The sequence below is a fragment of the Callospermophilus lateralis genome, chromosome 15 (genome assembly GCF_048772815.1).
Source record: "Callospermophilus lateralis isolate mCalLat2 chromosome 15, mCalLat2.hap1, whole genome shotgun sequence".
NCBI lineage: Eukaryota > Metazoa > Chordata > Mammalia > Rodentia > Sciuridae > Callospermophilus > Callospermophilus lateralis.
In genome coordinates this window covers 88,656,414-88,676,870 of record NC_135319.1, presented here as the reverse complement: position 1 = coordinate 88,676,870, position 20,457 = coordinate 88,656,414, and the positions used below count along the sequence as shown (strand labels likewise).

Here is a 20,457-nt window from a genome sequence, read left to right as displayed (position 1 = left end):
GAGTTCTCTCTTCCTAGGAAAATGTTTTGGACCCCAGGAGGTGAAATCATGAGTAAAATTCTAAATAAAATTCCTCTGGGGAAATGACCATATTCAATAAAGTGCAGCTTAGCAAACATTACCAAGGTCCCATAAGGGTCATTGGGGGGACAGGGGGAAAAGGGTGTTATCATAGAATTCCTGCTGCTCCCATGGTCCTTGGCAGAGGACTGTCTAGCCTCAGCTCCACAAAGAGCAACTGGGTTCAGGCACGGACTTCTCAAGGTGCTGCAAGGACTGAGAGCCAGCCACAAGTGGGCGTGTCCTGTCTTGCAGTGCTGGGCTTGCTCTGGGCAGGCTGGGTGGTGGTGTCCATGCTGAATGGCCACTCACTCTCCCCAGTTCTGATGATGCTGCTTGATGAAAATGGTCATGCAACCAAAGCTAATGTCAACAAACACAATATGAGATCACTTTAGAGTGTACCCTACTCACATTCACGGACCTAATGGATCTAAGGGTCTTCCTTTTCAGCCAAGTGTCTTCACTCTGTGTAGGAAGGAACAGAGAGCCGGGGCAGAAGGAAACTTGTGTAGTGTGGTGGTGTTTGGTAGCTTTCCATCACTGTAACAAATACCCAAGATAAGTCAACTTAAAAACAGAAAAGGTTTGTGTTTTCTCACAGTTTGGGAGGTTTCAGTCCATGGTTGGTTGGCCCCGGTGCTTTTGGCCCTGTGATAGGTGGCACATCATGGTGGAATTGTGTGTGGCAGGAAAAGTTGCTCACTGCCCAGCAGCCAGGAAGCACAAGGGAGAAAGAATCACCAGGGCTCTACCCTTTTGAAGGCACCTTCTTTGGGACCTGAACCCTCCTGCTAGGCCTGCTTATCACAGTTTCCACTACCTTCCAAGAGCTCCAGCCGGGGCACAACTCAGACCCAAACCTAGAAGGTACCAGGATGGGTTCCTTCTCTTCTGGGCTGGGGCTTTCAAGTGTCCCGAGTGCCCAGGTGATGTGATCTTGTCATCAGGAGTACTTGCTGTGGCTTACGACCACAGAAGTGTACACTCATTCTGGGGCCAGAAGTCCAAATCGAGTGTCTAGAGAGTGGCTCCTTCTGGGGACTCGGGGGAGGGTCCCATGGCCCCCTCTCAGCTTGACCTTGGCTGGGAGCACCTCCCTCCCTCCCCTCTCTGCCTCTGTCTTCTTCCGGCCTCCTCCGGTGTCCTGATTTCCTCTTCTCATTCACGGGGCTGGGGTCCACCTAACCCAGCATGACCTCATCTCAATTTGACTATTATCTGCAAGGACCAGATTTCTAAGAAGGTCACAACAAGATCTAGCCTCAGCTGGTTCACACTGAGAGGCAGGGGGTGGGGGTTGGACTCTGATGTATTCTTGGCGGGGGGAGGGGGTCACAATTCAGCATCCATCAACTTTGATGTTTCCCCTAAAACAATTATCCTCACAAGTTCATCTTCTTATAAATGAAAATCTTAAAGCTGTGTATAATAAAAAGGGGATCCAGCCCCATCAGTGGTGTTAACTAACTGAGGCACCTTTTTACACCCCAAATTCCAAGACAGCCCTGGCGACTGGAATGTGCTCAAGGGGACGTGGCCAGCATGGGTTTGTGGCCACTCCTGCCTGTCATCCTCGAGGTACTTAGGTGTGATGAGAGCTTTGCTTTCACGTTTGCTTGCGTCAGGTCAGTTAAGTCAGACATCTTCTGAAATCAGAGCCTCGTGTGAGCTCAGGCAAGTGAGAGGGGACTTTTAAGGGCCCGTTAAACAAGTCTGCAGTGCATATCTCGTCTTCAGCCTGTCTGCTGGCAGGATGATAAAAGCGAGATGCAGATGTTTTTCTTACTTGCTAAATTAGTTAATAAATCATAGCGTGAGCGTGCGTTGGCTGCCGTGTCAAGGCGTCTGCTAAGAAGACTCAGGCTTGCTTTTGGTGCTGGGCTCCCTGCCTCTGATCAGGGCTCACAGCAGACTTGGCTCAGGGACAGACCCGGAGGTTCAGGTGGGAGCTCGAGCCGCTGCCAAAGCCAGGAGATGCAAGTCCCTGAGTTTGCAGGAATGATTCTGGCAAGACCAGGGGGCAGGTGTTTCAGGTTTACAGATGAATTCTGAGCAGCTCTGAGGTTCAGGGTCAATTGCTGTGTGTGTGTGTGTGTGTGTGTGTGTGTGTGTGTGTGTGTGTGTGTTGATGAGGGTGAGAAGTCCCTATGTGGGGCAGGGGAACGTTCATGGATGATTGGGGATGACAGAGGGACCAGGAGGCAGCATTATGAAGGGCCTGGCCACAGTCGCCGGCTCCTGATGGAGGAGCCCTCCATGAAGTCGGGTGAGTAGAAAGGTCGAGGCGGGTCATGGTGCACTTGGGCGAGGAGGTGAAAGCACAGTGTGAGAGGTGCCAGGGGAGCTCAGTTCATCTGTGGGGCAGGGGCTGGAGATGCAGAGGACAAAGAGCTCCAGGGACGGGAGGCCCAGGAGGCTAGCGGACACTGCATACACCACTTCTGGGTGGTGTGCCACTGCCTCACTCAGAACTGAGGCAAGATGTGGTCAGGTGCAGCCGAGGACGGGTGAGGGTGTCCTCAGGAGAAGGCACAGTGGCTGAGTCCTGGAGGAGGGGAGCTGAGATGGAGGACAGGAGGAAGGTGGCGGAGGGCTTTGTTTTCAGCCTCTCACAAGACCAAGTCTCCAACATGAGGGCCCCTCTCGTGCCCAAGCCTGGGCTCCACCGGGTCAGTCCACTAGAGTTACCTAGGGGCCATAAAAAGGCTCTTCCATCATTGCCACAGTGCCCAGGGATTGGGTCATGTTCAGAGGCCAGCCTTGCAGATGGAATCCAAAGTAGGACAGTGTGAAAGCCAGTGGGAAGCTCAGCACCTGAGGCAGAAGAGGTCCAGCACCTGTAGACAGAAGGGGTACAACCCCTGCAGGCAGCAGGGTTCAGTGCCTGTGGCCAGTGGATGGCAGCCCTCACCATCCCATTGGCATGTTTGTGGCTTCACCCTACGCCCACTGCAACTCCTCAAACTTGTCCCTAACCATCTCCCGCTGAGATGGGTACCCAGCTTCAGAGCCTCCCTGGAGCCAGGCCCCTCCCCACCTGACCCTGCCACCCCAGCCCCACCTGGTTGGTCCCATTTGCTGTTCTTTCTTAACCCAGGAGCGTTCACACTTAGGGAACCAATCCACCTCTCTGAATCCCACCATCCTGCCTGACCTCACAGGCCTGCTCCAGTCCAGCCCCTCCGTTGGACTCCTACCCCTAGGCCATTTCCTCTGCTCCCTATGACATATGACCTGGCCTGCGCTGCCTTTCACTTCTCAGCTGAGAGCTTTTGCTAGGGATGAATTTTTTTGCTTCTACCTGTGCTCACTGCTGCAACAACATGGAAAGCCAAACAGTGCCCAGACAAAGTCCGTGTGGCCTGGCTACTTTCCTATCTGCCTGTCGGGTGCTCTTCATGGCTCTCTGGTGAGCAGAAAACCCCTGAGGGGCGTCCCCTTCCTCCCTGAAGCCCTCCCTGTCCCCATCCTCCCTGACCCCGACCCCACTGCCATTTGCTCACTCATGGCTCATGTTCTTGTAAATCACCTTTTTCCCTCTTCACTTTGAATTAGGATCCTGTGGGTGTGCTGGAGCACTAGTGGGCACTAGTGGAATAATGCACTAGTGGCATTAAAGCACTAGTGGGCACGCACCATGCCCAGTGGCCCCGAGACTCCCCACTGCACCTCGAACATCACACTGAGTTAATCTGAATTGCATTATCCACACTACCCAAAGGGAGCCGAGTCAGAGCCATTCAAATCACGGACCAGTAGAGGAATGGAATTTTCCAGAAGGCACTGCAAATTTCCTTCTCCAGGAGAGCTGCCTTCACTGATGATTCCTGGCTGGAGTTTGTATTAACATTAATTTGCATTCCCAGAGCATCTAGCTGGAAATGTGACCCAGCAGATAGGAGATGGCAGCAGAAGTCATCATGGTAACAAAAATGTGCCGTTCATCACGCAGCAGCTGAGCAGGGGCTGCAACATCCTTCTGATCGCCTGAACCCATCTCATGAATGTTTTTCCATAAAACATTTAAATAAATATTTGTGGTTAGTACTCCCAATATTAATCACAAAGGAATTTCAAAATGTACTTATCAGATGAAAGTAATTTTTTTTTATTTTATCCATCCACAGAGAAAACAGGAAGCCTGAGTTACTTAAAAACTGTTTCTCATGCACACTATCACTAGTGCCCTTCAGACACTGTGACTGTGCAACAACGTGTTGCATCTTTAAAAGAAACGTGGGAACAAAAGACTAATTTATGTCTATTGGTTAGAATTAGAATAAAGAACAAAGAAAAGTGTTACTTCCGATTAAAGTAGCTTAAGGTGCAAAAGCCAAACTGCAGAGCGGTAAGGAAATTGCCTATAAGAGACTGCTTTTCACAATTGCTTTGATTTTATTTTCCAAATGGTTTCGTTTTGTATTTCATAAAGCAGTTAAGTACTAAGCCTTGCAGTACTCTGAGGATATAAATCCACTTGGCCAAGAGCATGAAGGTTATTAGTCATCTATAAATTATTATAGTTTGGAGTTCTTTAAGATGCCGGTAAGCCCTGGACTCGGAGCAACCAGGACTTTCATGAAGTTGTTCACTAATTTTTTGAGGTGATCTCCTCTCTTTGCAATTTTCAAGTATAATTCTTTATTATCAATCATCGTCCCCATGCTGAGTGATAGATCTTCAGAACTGACTTCTGACTGAAACCTGATGTTCTCTAGATTCATCCATGGTGTCTTGGATTTCTTTCTTCCTTTACAGCAAAATAGTATTGCAGTATGTGGTGGGGAGGGGCACCCATCACATCCCATTATCCATTTATTTGTCGATGGACACTTGGGCATTGTGAACACTGCTGTGATGAACACAGGGACACAGATACCTCTTTGACATACTGACTTCATTTCCTTTGTGTCTGCAGTGGGGCTGCTGTGTCGTACGGCAGTTCTAATTTGACTTTTTGAGGGACCTCCATCACATTTTCCACGATGGCTGTGCTGATGCAGATGCACAGTGACAGGTCCCTAGGTTCCTTTCCTCCATTCTCTTGCCCTCGCTTTTCTTTTCTTTCTTTCTTTCTTTTTTTTTTTTAATGAGCCACATCCTCAGCCCCCTGCCCACGCTTTTCTATGGCCGCCCTGACAGGTGTGAATTGGTATTGTGGTTTCAATTTGTATTTCTCTATAGTTGAGTAACATTAACCTTTCTTCTTATCACTGCTATCCACTTGTACGTCTTTTGAGAAATGTCTACTCAGGTCCTTTGCCCATTTTTTAATTAGGTGGTTTTCTTGCTACTGAGATTTTTTTTTTTTAATTCTTCCTACATTTTGAATATCGACTCATTGTCAGTTGTATGACTTGCAAACATTTCCTCCCGTCCCACAGTTGGTCACTTTGTCCTGTTGGCCATTTTCTTGTCTGTAGGTTTTTCATGTGATAAAACTCCTTTACTAGTGTTTACTTTTGTGGCCTGTGCTTTTGGGGTCACACAGCCCAGACCAATGTCATGGAGCTTCCCCACTGTTTTCTTCTAGCAATTTTACATTTTATTCTTCTGCATGTGACTGTGTTGACACTATTTATTGAAGAGACTGTCCTTTCCCATGGTGTGTCCTTGATGTTTTTTTGCCAAAGCTCATAAATGCGTGGGTTTGTTTCTGAGTTGTCTATTCTCTCCCGTTGGTTTATGTCTCTTTTTATGCCAGTAATATGCTGTTTGGATTACTGTAGATTTATAGTAGATTTCGAAATCAGGCAGTGTGATGCCTCCAGCCTTACTATTTTGCTCATGATGGCCTTGGCTAGTCAGGGTCTCTTGTGACTCTGTGTGAATTTAGCTTTTTTTTTTTTTTTTTCCTATTTCTATAAAAAAAATCATTGAAATTTTCTTTCATCAGTGTTTAATAGTGCATATCATTCATGTTCTTGTTAAATTTATTCCTAAGTATTTTGTTTTTTGAAACTGTTAGAATGAGGTTATTTTCTTGGTTTCCTTTTCAGATATTTTATTATTAGCGTAATTTTTATATATTCATTTTAAATTCTGTGACTGTACTGGATTTGTTTTTTAATCTATTGGGGGTTTTGGTGACATCTCTAGGGGATTTCTAGATATGAGATCATGATATCTGCACACAGAGAAAAAATTACTTGTTTTTTGACTCAGATGCTTTGAATTTCTTTTTCTTACCTAATTGCTCTGGCTAGTATCACAGTGAACCGAAGTGGTGAGAATGCAGATGTTATAGTCTGGATCTGAAATATCCCCCGAAGGCACATGTGGTGAAGACTTGGTCTCCAATGCAGCAATGTTCAGAGGTGGAGCCTCTGTGAAGAAATGGGATCATGAGTGCTTTAACCGCATCAATGGATTAATCCATCGAGGGATGATTCATATTTGATGGCAAGATTGGGAGGTGGTGGAAACTGTAGTCTCTGGGGCCTAGTTGGAAGAAGTAGCTCACTTCCTGGCGGCCACAGAGCAAACAACTTTCCTCTGCTGCACCCTTCACCGTGATGTTTTGCTTCATCTCAGGCCAGAGCAATAGAGCCAGCCAACCACAGACTGAAACCTCTGAAACCATGAGCCAAAATAAATCTTTCCTCCTTTAATTTGTTTATGGCAGGTATTTGGGTCATAGTTATGAAAATTTTATTAACACAGTTGTCATCCTTGTCCTCGTCCTGATTGTTGAGCGTGATGTTAACTTGGGCTTGTCATATCTGACCTTTGTGTGTTGACTCATCTTTTCTATACCTAATTTGTTAAATTTGTTGAATCATAAAAGGATGTTGAAATTTGTCAGATTATGGTTTTTGATCTTTGGTGTGTATTACATTTGTTAGTTGGTATATGTTGAACCATTCTCATTTCTCAGAGACAAATCCCACTTGATAGTGGTGAATAATTCTTTTAATGTGCTGTTGAGCTCAGTTTGCCAGTATTTTGTTGAGGAGTTTTACATTTACGTTCCTCATGGACATTGTCCTGTAATTTTCTTTGCTTGTAGTAACCTTGTCTAGATTTGATATCAGTGTAATACTGACCTCATAAAAATGGGTTGGAAGTACTTCCTTCTCTTCAACTTTTTTGGGGTGAGTTTGAAAAGGAGTGTATTAGTTCTTAAGTCTAAATGTTTGTCAATTTTCTTTCTTTTCAAGAATGAACTCCTAGTTTATTTGATCTTTTTATTGTCTTTGTAGTTTTTATTTCATTAATTTCTTCTCTATTCTTTGTTATTTTCTTTTTTATATTAACTTTGACTTTAGCTTGTTCTTATTTTTCTGCTTGCTTGAGTCATAGTATTATATTGATTGAGATCTTTCTTCTTTTTTTAGTTTAGTGCTATAAATTTATTTTATTGCTATAAACTTCTCTCTCAGAACTGCTTTGATGCATCCTATAAGTTTTAGTATGCTGTTTCCATTTTTTTATTATGTTGGGATTTTTTTTTCTTTTGGTACTGGGGAATGAACCAAAATGTGCTTTATCACTGAGCCATATCTCCAGTACTTTTTTTATTTTTATTTTGAGACATGGTCTTTCTAAGTTGTTGAGGGCCTTGTTAAGTTGCTGAGGTTGACTTTGAACTTGCAATTCTCCTGCCTCAGCCTCTCAAGCTACTAATATTACAGATGTGCACCACCACACCCAGCTGATCTTGGGGATTTTTAAATTTTCCTTTTGATTTATTCTTTGAGCCATTGGTTGTTCCAGACTATGTTGTTTAGTAGCTACATACTTGTGAAATTTCCCCAAATGCCTCCTGTTAGTAATTTTTAGTTTAATACCATTGTGGCTAAAAAAGATCTTTGATAAATTTTAACCTTCTTAAATTTGCTAGACTTGTTTTGTGGACCAACATATAATCTATTCTGGAGAATGTTCTGTGTGTCCTTGAGAAGAAACTGCATTTGATGCTTTTGGATGGAACATTCTGTATATGTCTGTTAGGTCCACTTGGTCTAAAATGCAGTTCAGGTCTAATGTTTCCATCTTGAATTTCTGTCTGGATGATCTATCCATTGTTGATAGTGAGGTATTGAAGTCCCCTACTACTACTGAATTGCTCTTTATATCTTCCTTCAGAGCTGTTATTTACCTGATATATTTAGGTGTTCTGATATTGGATAGATATATATTTATAATTGTCCTATCCTATTGATGAATTGACCCTGTTTTCATTATATGATGACCTACTTTGTCTTATTCCAGTTTCTGATTGAAAGTCTCTTTTCTCTTATATAGGAATAGCTCCTCCTGCTTTCTTTGGGTTCCAATTGCATGGATTATCTTTCCCTTGCCTTTACTTTCAGCTTACGTGTGTCCTTAAGGCTGCAGCAAACCTCTTATAAGTAGCTATAGATCTTTTAAAATCTACCCCATATCTTTTGAAGGATTTAATCTGTTTAATTTCAAGTTAGTTATTAAAAAGTAAAGACTTACTACTGCTGTTTTTTTATTATTTTCTTTTCCTCTTTTATTTTTGTAACCCCTTTGTTTCATTCTTCTTCTCTTGCTACCTACCTTTGTGATGTGATGATTATTTTGCAGTGGAATGCATTGATTACTTTATCTTTTATATCCACTAGAGGATTTGGATTGGGGTTACCATGAGTCTTTCATGAAACAACTAAAACGGCTCATAACAATTCAACTTTATTTCATACAAAAACTCTAGTTTTTCTCCTCTTACCTCTCATATTCTTTTTTTGTTTTTGATGTCACAGTGTACATATTTTATATTGTGGATCCTTTAAATTGTTTTGGTTGGTTATTTTTAATAGTTTGTCTTTTAACCTTTCTACTGAAGATGTAAGCTGTTTACATACCACCATGATAGTATTAAGAACATTCTGATTTTGACTATGTATATACTTTTTCCAGTGAGTTTTATACTTCCGTAGGAGTCCTGCAGCTAAGTAAACTGCTTAAATTCATTTAACCTTGTTTTCCCTAAGCTTCCTTTACCTTGGGATGCTTTAATCTAATTCTCAAAAGCCTGTTTTGTGACATTGTTATAGGATTCTTTGTTTACATATCTACCATGCTTTGCTAAAGAAAATCCAGCTGGAGTTTTAATTTGTCATTTTCCCCTAGAAATCTGGGACTGTGGGAAAGTGGTCTTCCTCTTTACCTGTTGTGCTTTGTTCTGGCAATGCCATAAAGTGATGGCTTGAGGGACCCAGGAGCCCCCTGGGAGGTGTGGTGTGGTGTGGAACCTATTTCCATCTGTGGCTGGAAGCTCACCCAGCAACTGGTCCTGCCCCGAGCAGTCTCCTTGTTGACCCCCGAAACTTGTGACAGTGCCACTATGCTGGTGCCTAGTCTTCTGAAAAAGAAGTGGCAGTCACGTTCCTTTTGGAAAGTGCATCACAAATGTCACCGTGTGAAATAACTACAGAAAGGAGAGAATCCTATCAGGTGGGGGAAAGCCTGGCCCTACCTCTCAGCTGACAAAATGAAGGGAAGGAGCAAGAAGCTGTCAGTCTGATAACTTCATGGCAGTGGTAGAGAACTGCTGTCCCCAGCTTTGCCTTCCCATGCAACCGCTCACACTGTGACATGGGAGGCCTAAGGCCAGGGCCTGATGCTCTGAGGCAGTGGCATGGAGAGGCTCTCTCAAAACAGGGTTGCCAGATTTATCAAGTGAAAAATTTGGATGCCAGGTTAAATTTGCATTTCAGACCAACAAGAAATAATTTTTGCATAAATGTGTTTCATGCAATAGTTGAGACATGATGATACCATAAAAAGTTTCATTATTAATCTGAAATGCAAATTTAACCTCAAGGCTGTGCGACCCAGGAAGGCCTGGGCTATCTCCCAGGTTCTCTTATTTTCTTCTATCAAAGCCACAGTGGTCCTCAGCTGTGGGCGAACATCAGAATCAGCTGGCCTACACCCAGAATGCCTGGTGCAGAAGGCCTGGGGTGGGACAGACCTACCTGTGTCACAAGGTTGCAGGTGATGCTGAATGCTGCTGCCTCATTGACAGGGCACTCAGGTAGTGGCTCTGATTAGTGTCCCCATGGTGAGTGGTGCTGGCTAGTGTCATCCCTGTGGGAATGTTGTGTTCAGTGCCCTTGTGGGTGACACTGGGTTGTTTGTCAATGCCATCAGCTTCTTTCCAGTTTATAGAGTGCTCTCTACAAACTGAACCTTTAAGGCAGATCCTGTGCCCCAGCTAAGTAGAGGAGGACCAGGACTCCAGAGAGCTCGAGTAGCTTGTACCAGGGGCACAACACCAGGCAAGCCCAAAGAATCACCTATGTGCATCATACCAGCTTAATGTTAGCTTGCTAGCTCTCAGTTGTCTTATGTAAGAAACTGAAGTTCCTGCCATATTGAGTGAGGTCATTAAGAATTGGCGGGGGTGGCGGGGGAGCGGTCTGTAAATCCTAAGGGCTAGATGAACTTGACCATTTCACAGCTGGATTTCCTTTGAGAAAACAGTGTTCTCTATGTACAAAATACTCTGTAGTGCTTTGCTGACCACTGCAGGGCTTCCTGGGGACTTGTGACTTTTTGATAACGGATTGAAGCCCGTCAGTGGGGTTTACTTTGAGAGTCTTGGTCCTAAATAGGCATCTGGTTTAGTGTAGAGTCTCTGATCCTGCTGACCCCAGCGTGAATGGAACTTGTGATCAGTCTGACCTGGGTGCAGGCTGCCTTCCCTGGCAGTACCCAGGGTGTGTGTAGGGTACCCATGGAGATCCTTGGACCTTTCTGTCCCTCACTGGGTCCATTGAGGAGTAGCCGGTCAACAGACACAAATGAGAAGCACCTCGGGCTCTACAGGACGGAGTGTGAGTGGAAGGAGTAGGGATGCTGGGCAGGGGAGGGACAGAGAAGAGACTCCCATCCTCTGGGAGCTCCTTCCACTTGGGGAGAGCGGTCGGTGGACAGGCAGCTATAAACCAAGTCTAGACCCAGGGGAGCTGCAGAGAACAGGGGGCCACTGACAGTGCTCATTGGTCCAAGAGACAGGGCAGGAGAGGTCAGGGGACACAGCCATGTGTCTCCAACGACCATTTTCACAGGCGTGTTTGATGTGGGGTCTGGGTTGCCCTCTTACTGTGGTCTGGCCCATGTTGCATCCAGGTTCTTTCAAAGGAGGATCTGCCATTGGCTGCTGGGCTGCTGTGTTCATGGTGGCCTCTCTTATCACCGCCCCTTCTCAGGGACAAGACCCTTTCTCAAGTCCATCCTGTAGCTCCCTAGTACCCCATCTTTTCATGGGAGCCCTGAGGCAGTGATTCGGCTCTAAGCCCAAGGACGGTCTCTGTGTGCAGGAGGTGAGCTCTCTGCAAGGAGAATGGGTCACCCTTTCCTACCCAGACACCCCCCCCCCCACCATCACCACTGTACACACACACCTTGCTTCTTAAACTGAGTATGCAAAAGAAATGGCCATTTCTGGAGACCCTCTGGGTTAGTTTTCATTTCTGAAGTCTGTATTCCTTCACCAGAAGGGTCAGAGCCTCCATGCATTTCCACACCACGACCCCCACCCCCATCTCTCTCCTGTGACTGGATGGCAACTGGCACGCGCCATTGTTTTCATGTAAAGGTCAGCACTGGCCTTCTTGACCTGTGAAGCAAGCTGCTCACTTCATGCGACCATCAAGCAGGGACAGGATTCTGCTGAAGCTGGACGTGATTTTAGAGAAAGGAGAGTGTTTATCCAGCACAAGAGCCCATCAGAGGCAGCAACCTGTGCATCTTTGAGGTGCCTGTGTGTGGTGGGGTGCCTGTTTAGGTTCCTCAGAGCTCCTCAGTCCAAGGTAGACCACTCTGCTGTTGCTTGCATCGGACTTGTTGGAGGTTCCAACGCAGAGAGCTGAACTGAAACCAAGTGCACAGAACAGAATTTGAATCTTGACATTCGAATGTCACCCTAGCAGCCGCACAGTCAGCTGCTTATTGCTTGGAAATCAGTGCAATGAGCAGCCTAGCCGTCTTAGAAACACATCCCCAGGTCCCCCTAAAACACCCCCATTTCTCCAAGCCATTGCAGGAGCTGCTGAGTCGGGTGTCTTGGTTTTGGAGTGTCTAAGGTAGGGGAAGAAGTGTCTCTGAGAGCTCAGAGTGACTAAAGAAAACAAAGCCCCTGGGAGGGTGTCCCCCTAAAGCCTCCTGTGGACTCCATTATCATCAAGGTCACTGCCCCAGGAGAGAGCGAAGCTTTGCTGTGGAGCCGTGGACACAGGTTTCCAAGGGAGGAAGAGCTGCTGTCAGAGGATGCTTGCTGCTTCCTGGTGCCTCCGACAGCTGTTTGAATGTGAGGGCCACCTGTCCCTGTCTGTGCACGCGCTTCGCAGACCCACATGCCACATGTAAGACATACCACGTGTTTCTGGAGAATGACGGCTGTCGGGCCTTTGATTGTTCAGCAGCAGTCTCTCGCGGAGGCTCTGAGTCCCCTCGGTACCTGGCTGTCTGCTGACTTGGAAGCAGGCAGAGGCTTAAGGAAGCCTGGCCTCACCAGAGTCGGCTGACAGCAGGCCCTGTGGTTTGTGTCCAGGGAGGAGCCAGGTGCAAGGATTTTTTTTTTTTTTCCCAGGAGAAAAAGTTCCCAAAAATGTATAAATAGGTGACTTAGGGCTTCTCTCAGGGAAAAAAAAATAAAAATCACCCTCCATGTGAATAACAGTAGGAGGTAAGTGTGACTGTAGTCTCACGTGAGAAGCTTTAAGGATGATCTCTAAAAGACCCATAAGCAGGCTGAAAATTATTCTCTCCAGCTACTTTCATTTCATTAAGGCAGAATTTAGATTAAAAGGGAATTGGGGCTGGGGATGTGGCTCGAGCGGTAGCGCGCTTGCCTGGCTTGTGCGGGGCACTGGGTTTGATCCTCAGCACCACATACAAATAAAATAAAGATGTTGTGTCCACCGAAAACTAAAAATAAATATTAAAAAACTCTCTCTATCTCTCAAAAAAAAAGAAAAGAAAGAATTGATGAGATTTCACTGAAAGGTTGAACAGAGCACACCACACAGGGTGGGTTTCCATACCATGAAATGAGACCCCTGGGGCTCGGGCAGGTGGAGTGGTCCTGGCCCCCTTCCTCCCACACCCAACCCCTCAGGCTGCTGGGGGGGCCCCTCTTTTTGGTTCTAGTTGTCTTGTGCTCTGGAGTCTCCCCAGGTCCCCCTCCTGCCTGGTGGACCTGGCCACTCCTCCCTGAGGCTGCTCCCCTCCCTGTGTCTTTGGCCCTGGCTCTGAAAGGCCCTGTTAATCTGACTTTCAACCTAGGCTCTGAGCTCTGGGTTTTATTCATCTTTGTGTCCCTACTGCCTAGCACCAAGGAGATTAAAACTCAGCAATTGTCAAATGAATGTGTTGCTCACCCCAAAGCCTGGAGTCATCTCCATTCATGTCTCCCGGCCCTACGGCTCTCTCTCTACCTGTCCAAGGTAGATGAGTCCCGTGGCTGCACTCTGTGCCAAGCACTGCCATCTTTCACCCACCACAGGGCTGCGATTGCTGGCCCGGGCTCCCTCAGCCACTTCTGAGTGTGCGCCGCTCAGTTCCTGTTCTGAAGAGCGCCTGTGATCATCCACAAGCGGTAACAAGCAGATCTGCTTTAACACCACAGGCAGCTGTTCATCTCCCTTACTCCTAAGGAATGCTCCTTAACAGAGGAGTCAAACTCTGCAGGGGGCAGGGGGCTCATGGTTTTGTTGTTGTTGTTGTTTCTTAGAAATAAAACCAAAGCGTAATTGTGGTATGGGTACTGTAAAGAACAAACTGAAAAGAAAAAAGAAAATTTCAATTTCCAGAATAGGCCACCTATCACTGAGTTGTGAAATCAAATGAAATTTGTATGTTTTTTTAATCCCTTCAGGACACTTGTCTGTCTACATTGAATTCACCCTAATCTTGAGTAGTTCTTGGGGAACCCCAATCCCACCTGCCTGTCTTCCTGCGAGGTTTCTTGTCCCTCAGCGGGAGTCCTAGATTCTCAAGTATTTGCTTACCCAAGACCCCAGCTGACTTAGATGACACTCCTTTCTGGGATTTTCCCGAGCACCTGTCCCTGCCTGGTCCTGTCCAGAGTGGAGGCTAGGGTGGGAGTCTGTGGCAATGTCACCTTCCTCCTTCTCTGAGAGTCCACCGCCTTTTTAAACACGGGTGACGTTTCCTCTAGTTGTGAATATTCCTATTTCTTTCTTTTTTCTCCATTTCTCCTTTGAGCAGTGGGGTCATAACGTATGTTCAAACCACTGGGCAGGGTGTGAGCTCAGCCACTGTGCTTTTTTCCATACTGTACATACTTGTTGTGCTCAGAGGGGAAGGCGTTCCCTAGTGGCCCTGTCTCGATCCCACCTTCTTTCATAGTCTGGGAAAATTCTGTATGTCCTGGAGCTGTCTTTGGTGGCTCCACTGGTCAGATGAGCAAGGGAGAAAGTCCTGGGCATGGGGAGAAATGAACGGAAATACAGCCCAGGGCTCCTTGGGGTTCACCGGGATCCCAGGGATCCCACGCCTACTCTGCAGCTTAGCAAGGATACTGGGCCCCTGTCTGCTTCTGCCAAATGATGCAGTGAGCTTGTCCATCTGGGTGCTCCAGGAAGCATGGCAGCTTCCCAGGTTACCCCAGACCACAAGCACCCCAGGCACGTGTGCCTATAGGGCTGAGTCTCTCTTGGGCATTTCAGACTTGTTTTCCGTTATTGCAAAAGAGTACATGCCGTTAAAAAAAAAAAAAGCATTTTTCAGTGTGCCATATGTAAACCTCATGATGATCATGATGTGTTCTTACACTGAAGAACATTGCAGTACCACAGTGGTTTTTTTGCCACTCTGCACTTAATCAAAGGCCACTGAGATATAGGGCTACGGTGTTGTCCATGACTTTTCTGACATTAGAAAAGTGGGACGGTGGTCTTCATCTGGCAGAGGCTGAGCAGCCCGGATGGAAGACTGCAGGTGTGATGAGGTCTCCTGCTCTCAAAACGTCTAGGGCAGCTGGGTGATTTCCTTGTCCTTAGGGGCCTCGAAAATCTAGTGGAATGAGTGGAATGGCCATGGACCCAGGCACATCCCCCAGAAAACCACGACCGTGGCTGCAGGAAGCACCCAGAGGAGCGGTTAACACTGCACCTCGGGCCTTCGCTGGCCGCTCAGTGGTCAGCGCAGCCATTTATAGGTGTGAGCCCTGCAGAGTTTGTCACAGGCTGTGGCTTAGAAGAGGACAGTTCCAGGGAATGTGCCGACTCCACCACTCCAGAGCTGTGTGATAACTCTGTACCTTCTGTAATTAATCATCTTTCCCCCCGCCTTTTTTTTTTTTCCAGATAACTTGTTCAAACCCAAAGAAAGGTGCATTTCAGAGAAGGAGATGCATATGAGATCTAAAAGGTACCTGGTTATTATGTGACATGGGAGGAAGTTGGGGAGGGAGTTGGGGTGACTTGATAGCGCTGACCAGTAAGGCCACTTTCTAGGTCCATGTTTAAGGTCTGAGGTCCTCTTGGCTGCAAATCTGAAAACACTGGTTTAACTGAGCACAGCGGCAGGAGTGTGCCTCTGAATGCTCATCTGCTCTTGGAGAAACATAGAAAGGGGTGGGTCTTTGATTCTGGACCAATCCAGTACTAGTCTCTGAGAGATCCCCTGGCTCCGAGCTGGAACTGTCGGGCATCATAGCTGTGGGCTGGAGCTGTGTTGCTGCACCTCTAAAGGCGATTTCATGGAGGCGAGACGCTGTTTCTCCCAGGGCCTGACAGCACCAGAGCCTGAAAGACAGGATCCAAGCTGGAAGCCGCTGGAGCGTGGGAGCCAGTGGGGCCTTGGAGGGGCCACCAGCCGGCTTTCCTGGCGCTCTGGCCCTGGCAGGCTTGGCGGCCCCCGGTCAGCGAATTCTCCCTGTTCTGCTGGGCTGGTTGTTTGCCAAGACTCCCACTAATTCTCACCAACCTGGTGCACACAAAAGCTGCCATTCTTCTAGAGACCTGGCCGCTTAACCAAAATGCTAAAGCTCAGCAGTGCAGACCATGTTCATGCAAGTACAGTCGTCAGGGCTCAATAAAGCATCTGGCACGAGGAGGGATTATAATAATTAAATCAAACTGATAGTGCACTTAGAGACACCACTGAGATAGAAAGAATAACCCCACATACATTCCGGCCCCAAATCTCTGCTTTTACTGTGATTTTGTTGTTTCCCATGATAATTAGACCACTTTGATTGTCCCCAGGGAACACATTTGTCAATAAGGAAATGAAAGCAACAAGAAGGTGAACCTTTCTATCAGAGGCCTGATTCACAGCATTCTATCCAGGGTTTATAAAAGGCTGCTGGGTTTGAAGTCTTGCTGTTTCAGAAGCACAAAGTTGTGTGTTCCTTCTGCCAAAAGCATCTAGTTTTTGATTTAGCAGGGGAAAAGTATAGCCAGATTCCTCCCCGTGTGCGTGGGCAGGCACGCGCACATACACACACACACACACACACACACACACACACACAATCCTCAACCCCGACCCACTACTATGGAGTTTTGCAAATCAAGCAACTAAAATAATAGATCTTAAAGCAGCGTCGGAAGCAGAGTCTTGCTCCATCCTTAGGAGGAAACTGAGGCTCAAAGCAGACAGGAGAGCTGGTGACGCTGCACCCCCGGGTCGCTGCTCTCCCTGCTGGTCTCTAAAGGATTCAGCAAGCTTGTTTCTCTCTGCTCTGTGAGACGTGCCCTGGCTGGGTGCTGGCCCTGGCTCACCTGGAGCTTTCCTTGTTTTTGCATTCTCTGTTATTAATTTTACTGTTAAATTGTATTTTCAGTTGGAAAAAAGTGAGACAATGGAGATAAAGCTCAAGTCCCCTCACAACTCCTGCTCCCCTCGCAGCCTCCTCCCCAGCCCCAGCCCATCTGCTGCAAAGACCTCAGCTGTGTCTCCCTTCTCTCTACCTTGAAGTAGACTTGTTTGTTCACGTACAGTTACGTGGTGTTTGACCACAATGGTGTCATACCATGTTGTCTCCACAGCTTGCTTTTCTCACAGTGTAATATGTCAGAAGACTCAGAATGTCTTCCTTGTGGCTTTGACTCTAGGCAGAGTATGGCCCATGGGATGGGTATACCATGATGTATTTGGGGATCTCTTTTAAGAAAAACTACTAAATCAGAAACAACCAAGGAGGGGTCTGTGAATTTTAAACTCCTCAGCTGATTTGGATGGCCAGAGTCAGGAAGCGACGTCCGTGGATCTGAAGGACTTTCCACTGGGGAGATTTGGGACATGATAGCGCTTCCTTCTGATCCCCGATGGGCTCCTTTCTGGAATCATGTTTGGAGTATTCAGGAATACACGAAGGATGTGTGTTCCCAACATTTCCCCACTCACCACAGCTTTATTCTGTCTAGTTGGGTGAGCGCTGTGTAGAGGGTACGGATCAGAGACTGAGGTCTGAGTGCCAGCCCTGTGAGTCCGCAGCAGGGCTTCACCAAATGAGGTAAATGAGGGCCTGGGTTCCTCATTTTTCCAACAATGGGACACCACCTGCCTCCTCCAGTGGTCGTGTGGGTTGAGTTTATTCATGTCAAGGGGTCAGCCTGGTGCCCGGTAACTAAGATGTCACCTGCTGACACTGTTATCATCATTATCTTTGTACTTTGTCCTATAGTTTTGATAATTGAGCAGTTTGCTTTGGACCTTGAGAGAAAAAGAGAATGAGAGGAAAAAGAGATATTTTAGCCAAGTGCCATGTGTATGGCAACCAGCAGCTCTGACTGCAGTGGCCCTGCTAGTCGGTGGGTTCTAGAAGCAATACTGGTTGACATGGGCACGTAAAGAGTTTCTGTTAGGAAAGAGGAAAGAAGAAGAGTCCCGCGGGCCCTGCCTGTAACTTGGGAACTCCCACTTTAACATAAGAGAAGGCCACAATAACTGTGCCCAGGATGTATTTGGAAACAGCTTAATTAGATGTGCAGTCTCATAAGAAGAGGCACACACACCTTTTGGCATGTTTGTTCCAGCATTGTGATTCCTGCCACTTCTATCTGTTCTGCCTTCCAAGTCTCTAGAAGGCAATCATCGGGTGGCAAAAAAAAAAAGGTTTTGGGGGACAAGTTTGAATAACACTCAGAATGCAAAGCAGAAGGTTTAGAATCCCCCGATTTACAAGTTACTTAATTACCCCTGAGGGTGGAGGGACAAGGGAAGTGACTTCCAAGGAAATACCTGGCCCCTCCAGCTTGGCTGTTGCACAGGCCCTACAAGTACAGAGACGAGGTGCTGTCCCCAGTGTGGAGCTGTTCTGGGGACAGTGGGGAAGCCTTCTGTTGGCATCTCCCCATGTGAAGGAAGGCCATGTGCCTAGTCTTTCTTTGAAGTGTCAGAGGCTTTGACAAGGCAGGATGCTCTGTGCCCAGACACAAGCTCTGCTACCATCCAGAATGTTCTCTGTGTCTGTTTCAGAATCTATAATAACTTGCCAGAAGTTAAAAAGAAGAAAGAAGAGCAAAAGAAAAGGGTTATCTTACAGAGCAACAGACTCCGAGCTGAAGTCTTCAAAAAGGTAACCGCTCGTGCCAGCAGGTATGAGGCGTGTGGCCTAGGGCCATGAACATGCACTTGACATCTCTGTTTCCCCATCTCTGCAGCAATTACTGGACCAGCTCCTTCAAAGGAACGCAGTCTGACCTGGGCTGCCCTGCTGACCACAACCTGGACCTGGGAAGACTTCAAACACTGGATAAGCCATTAAACTTAGCATTACCTTCACAACATGAAAACACGTATTATACTTTTGATTTTTTTTTTTTCCATAAAGGAAAGAATCACTTTCTGAATGACCCAAACAAACAGCACACCTGAGGAACTAGGTCAGCAGTCTTGCAGGGATATTGACTCCATGGAACCCGCTAGTCTTTGTCCCCTTCTTTTTTTTTTTTTTTTTTGTGTGTGTGTCTAGGGCTTCTTCCGGCCATTTCCGCCAAGCAGATGGGCCTTATACACTCAAGTGTGTTTTGGTCTCTGGGGGATTTTTTTTTTTTTTAATAAAATTTCTGGGACCAAAATCCATCACTTTTTATATACAAATCCCAACATCTGCCAATTCTTGCAAAATCCAAAATGGGGGTCCTCACAGCATGTTTTAAAACATGCACCCCTAATGCCAGAGACTGCAGAGAGAGCAGACTGCCTCCCTCAGCTGCCCTCTCTCCCCAGCCCCCCACAGCGCCTGACCTGGCCTAGCTAGAGTCTGTTTCACCGGAAGCTGAGGGCAGAATCAGCTGATAACTCTGTAGGAACATCGGTGTTTTCTGCACATGCACCCCTTCCTCAAAAGCTGTTTTGTAAAGTGGCCTAACAGCTCCAACTCTGCTATTTGTTTTTCCAAACACTTACAATGTCCAGTATTTATAAATGTATTCAGGAAGTTAAGAAAAGCTAGTTTTTACAGCAAAAAGGAAATAAATGCAATTATTCAAAAATAATTTTGCGGATCTGGATTGAACAATGGCGACAGGTTAACAATGTGTGAAATGTCTTTGTGGGCACCCCAGGGTGACACCCTCCTCCTCTGCCCCCTCTGGCTACCATGGAAGTCCTTGGCTTCCAGATGCCCCATGGGAGAAAATCGCCTCCCAGAGACCTCGTACAAGAGAGAAGAGAAAACTGCTGGGAGCAAGATTTAGGATCCTAAGCCCCCCAGACTCACCAGAAGTATCCCCAGGAATGAGAGAGAAGTTTTGAGGATGCAGCAGGACCCCTCTGTCCCTTTCCCATGGTGTCAGCCTCCCTGCCCTACCCTCTATGGCACATAGGATGCCTGTCCATTCCCTGTCCGCTAGCCTACTGCCTTCAGAACTGCACCGCAGGGTTCTCTCCCGACACCCTCCTGCTCTGCTCTGCCCATGCTCACTCTGCTTGACCTCCCTCCCATCCATGAGAGGCTGACAATGATAGCAGGAGCAAGGCTCGGGAGCCCGGCACCTGGTCTGCAGCCTTCGGCAAGGGCATCAGCCAAGATCCAAGAAGGAACCCACAGGGCAGTTTGAGAAAGTTTAATGCACTTATTGACCACACAGAGGACGGGCACCATGAGAAGTTAAGACACCTCCAAAGAGCACAGGAACATCAGGTGAAAGGAGTAGTGCTACCTCTTCTAGAGTCCCCTCCTGCCCCCGGTGACAGGGAATGGTGTGGTTCAGCAGATAACAGAAGTTTCTGTGCTGCTGTAGAGATGGAACTTGCTGAAAATCCACCTTCTGGAACTTGCCAGAAACCTGCACAAGGAGCAGTCTTCTCTGTGGCCATCTGCTCTACCACCAGCTCAGGAAGGCCAGTGAGTGCACTGCAGGGGCCTGGCGGAGCTAAGCAGGACCCAGAAAGCAGTGCCTTCCGGTCCTGCAGTATCTCTCTAGCACTTCCTACCAAAAG

The 20,457-nt window shown here is 46.9% G+C and overlaps 1 protein-coding gene across 2 annotated transcripts in view; it reads left to right on the top strand.

Annotated features, from left to right (window-relative positions):
* C15H10orf90 (chromosome 15 C10orf90 homolog) overlaps positions 1-18,713 on the top strand; it is a 186,541-nt gene extending 167,828 nt beyond the window's left edge. For both annotated transcript variants that reach the window (XM_077105482.1, XM_077105481.1), the window contains 3 exons: positions 15,369-15,432; positions 18,490-18,589; positions 18,675-18,713. In XM_077105482.1, the coding sequence (XP_076961597.1) occupies positions 15,369-15,432; positions 18,490-18,589; positions 18,675-18,713 (203 nt within the window). The remainder of the gene's footprint in view (positions 1-15,368; positions 15,433-18,489; positions 18,590-18,674) is intronic.
* Positions 18,714-20,457: the final 1,744 nt, after the last annotated feature.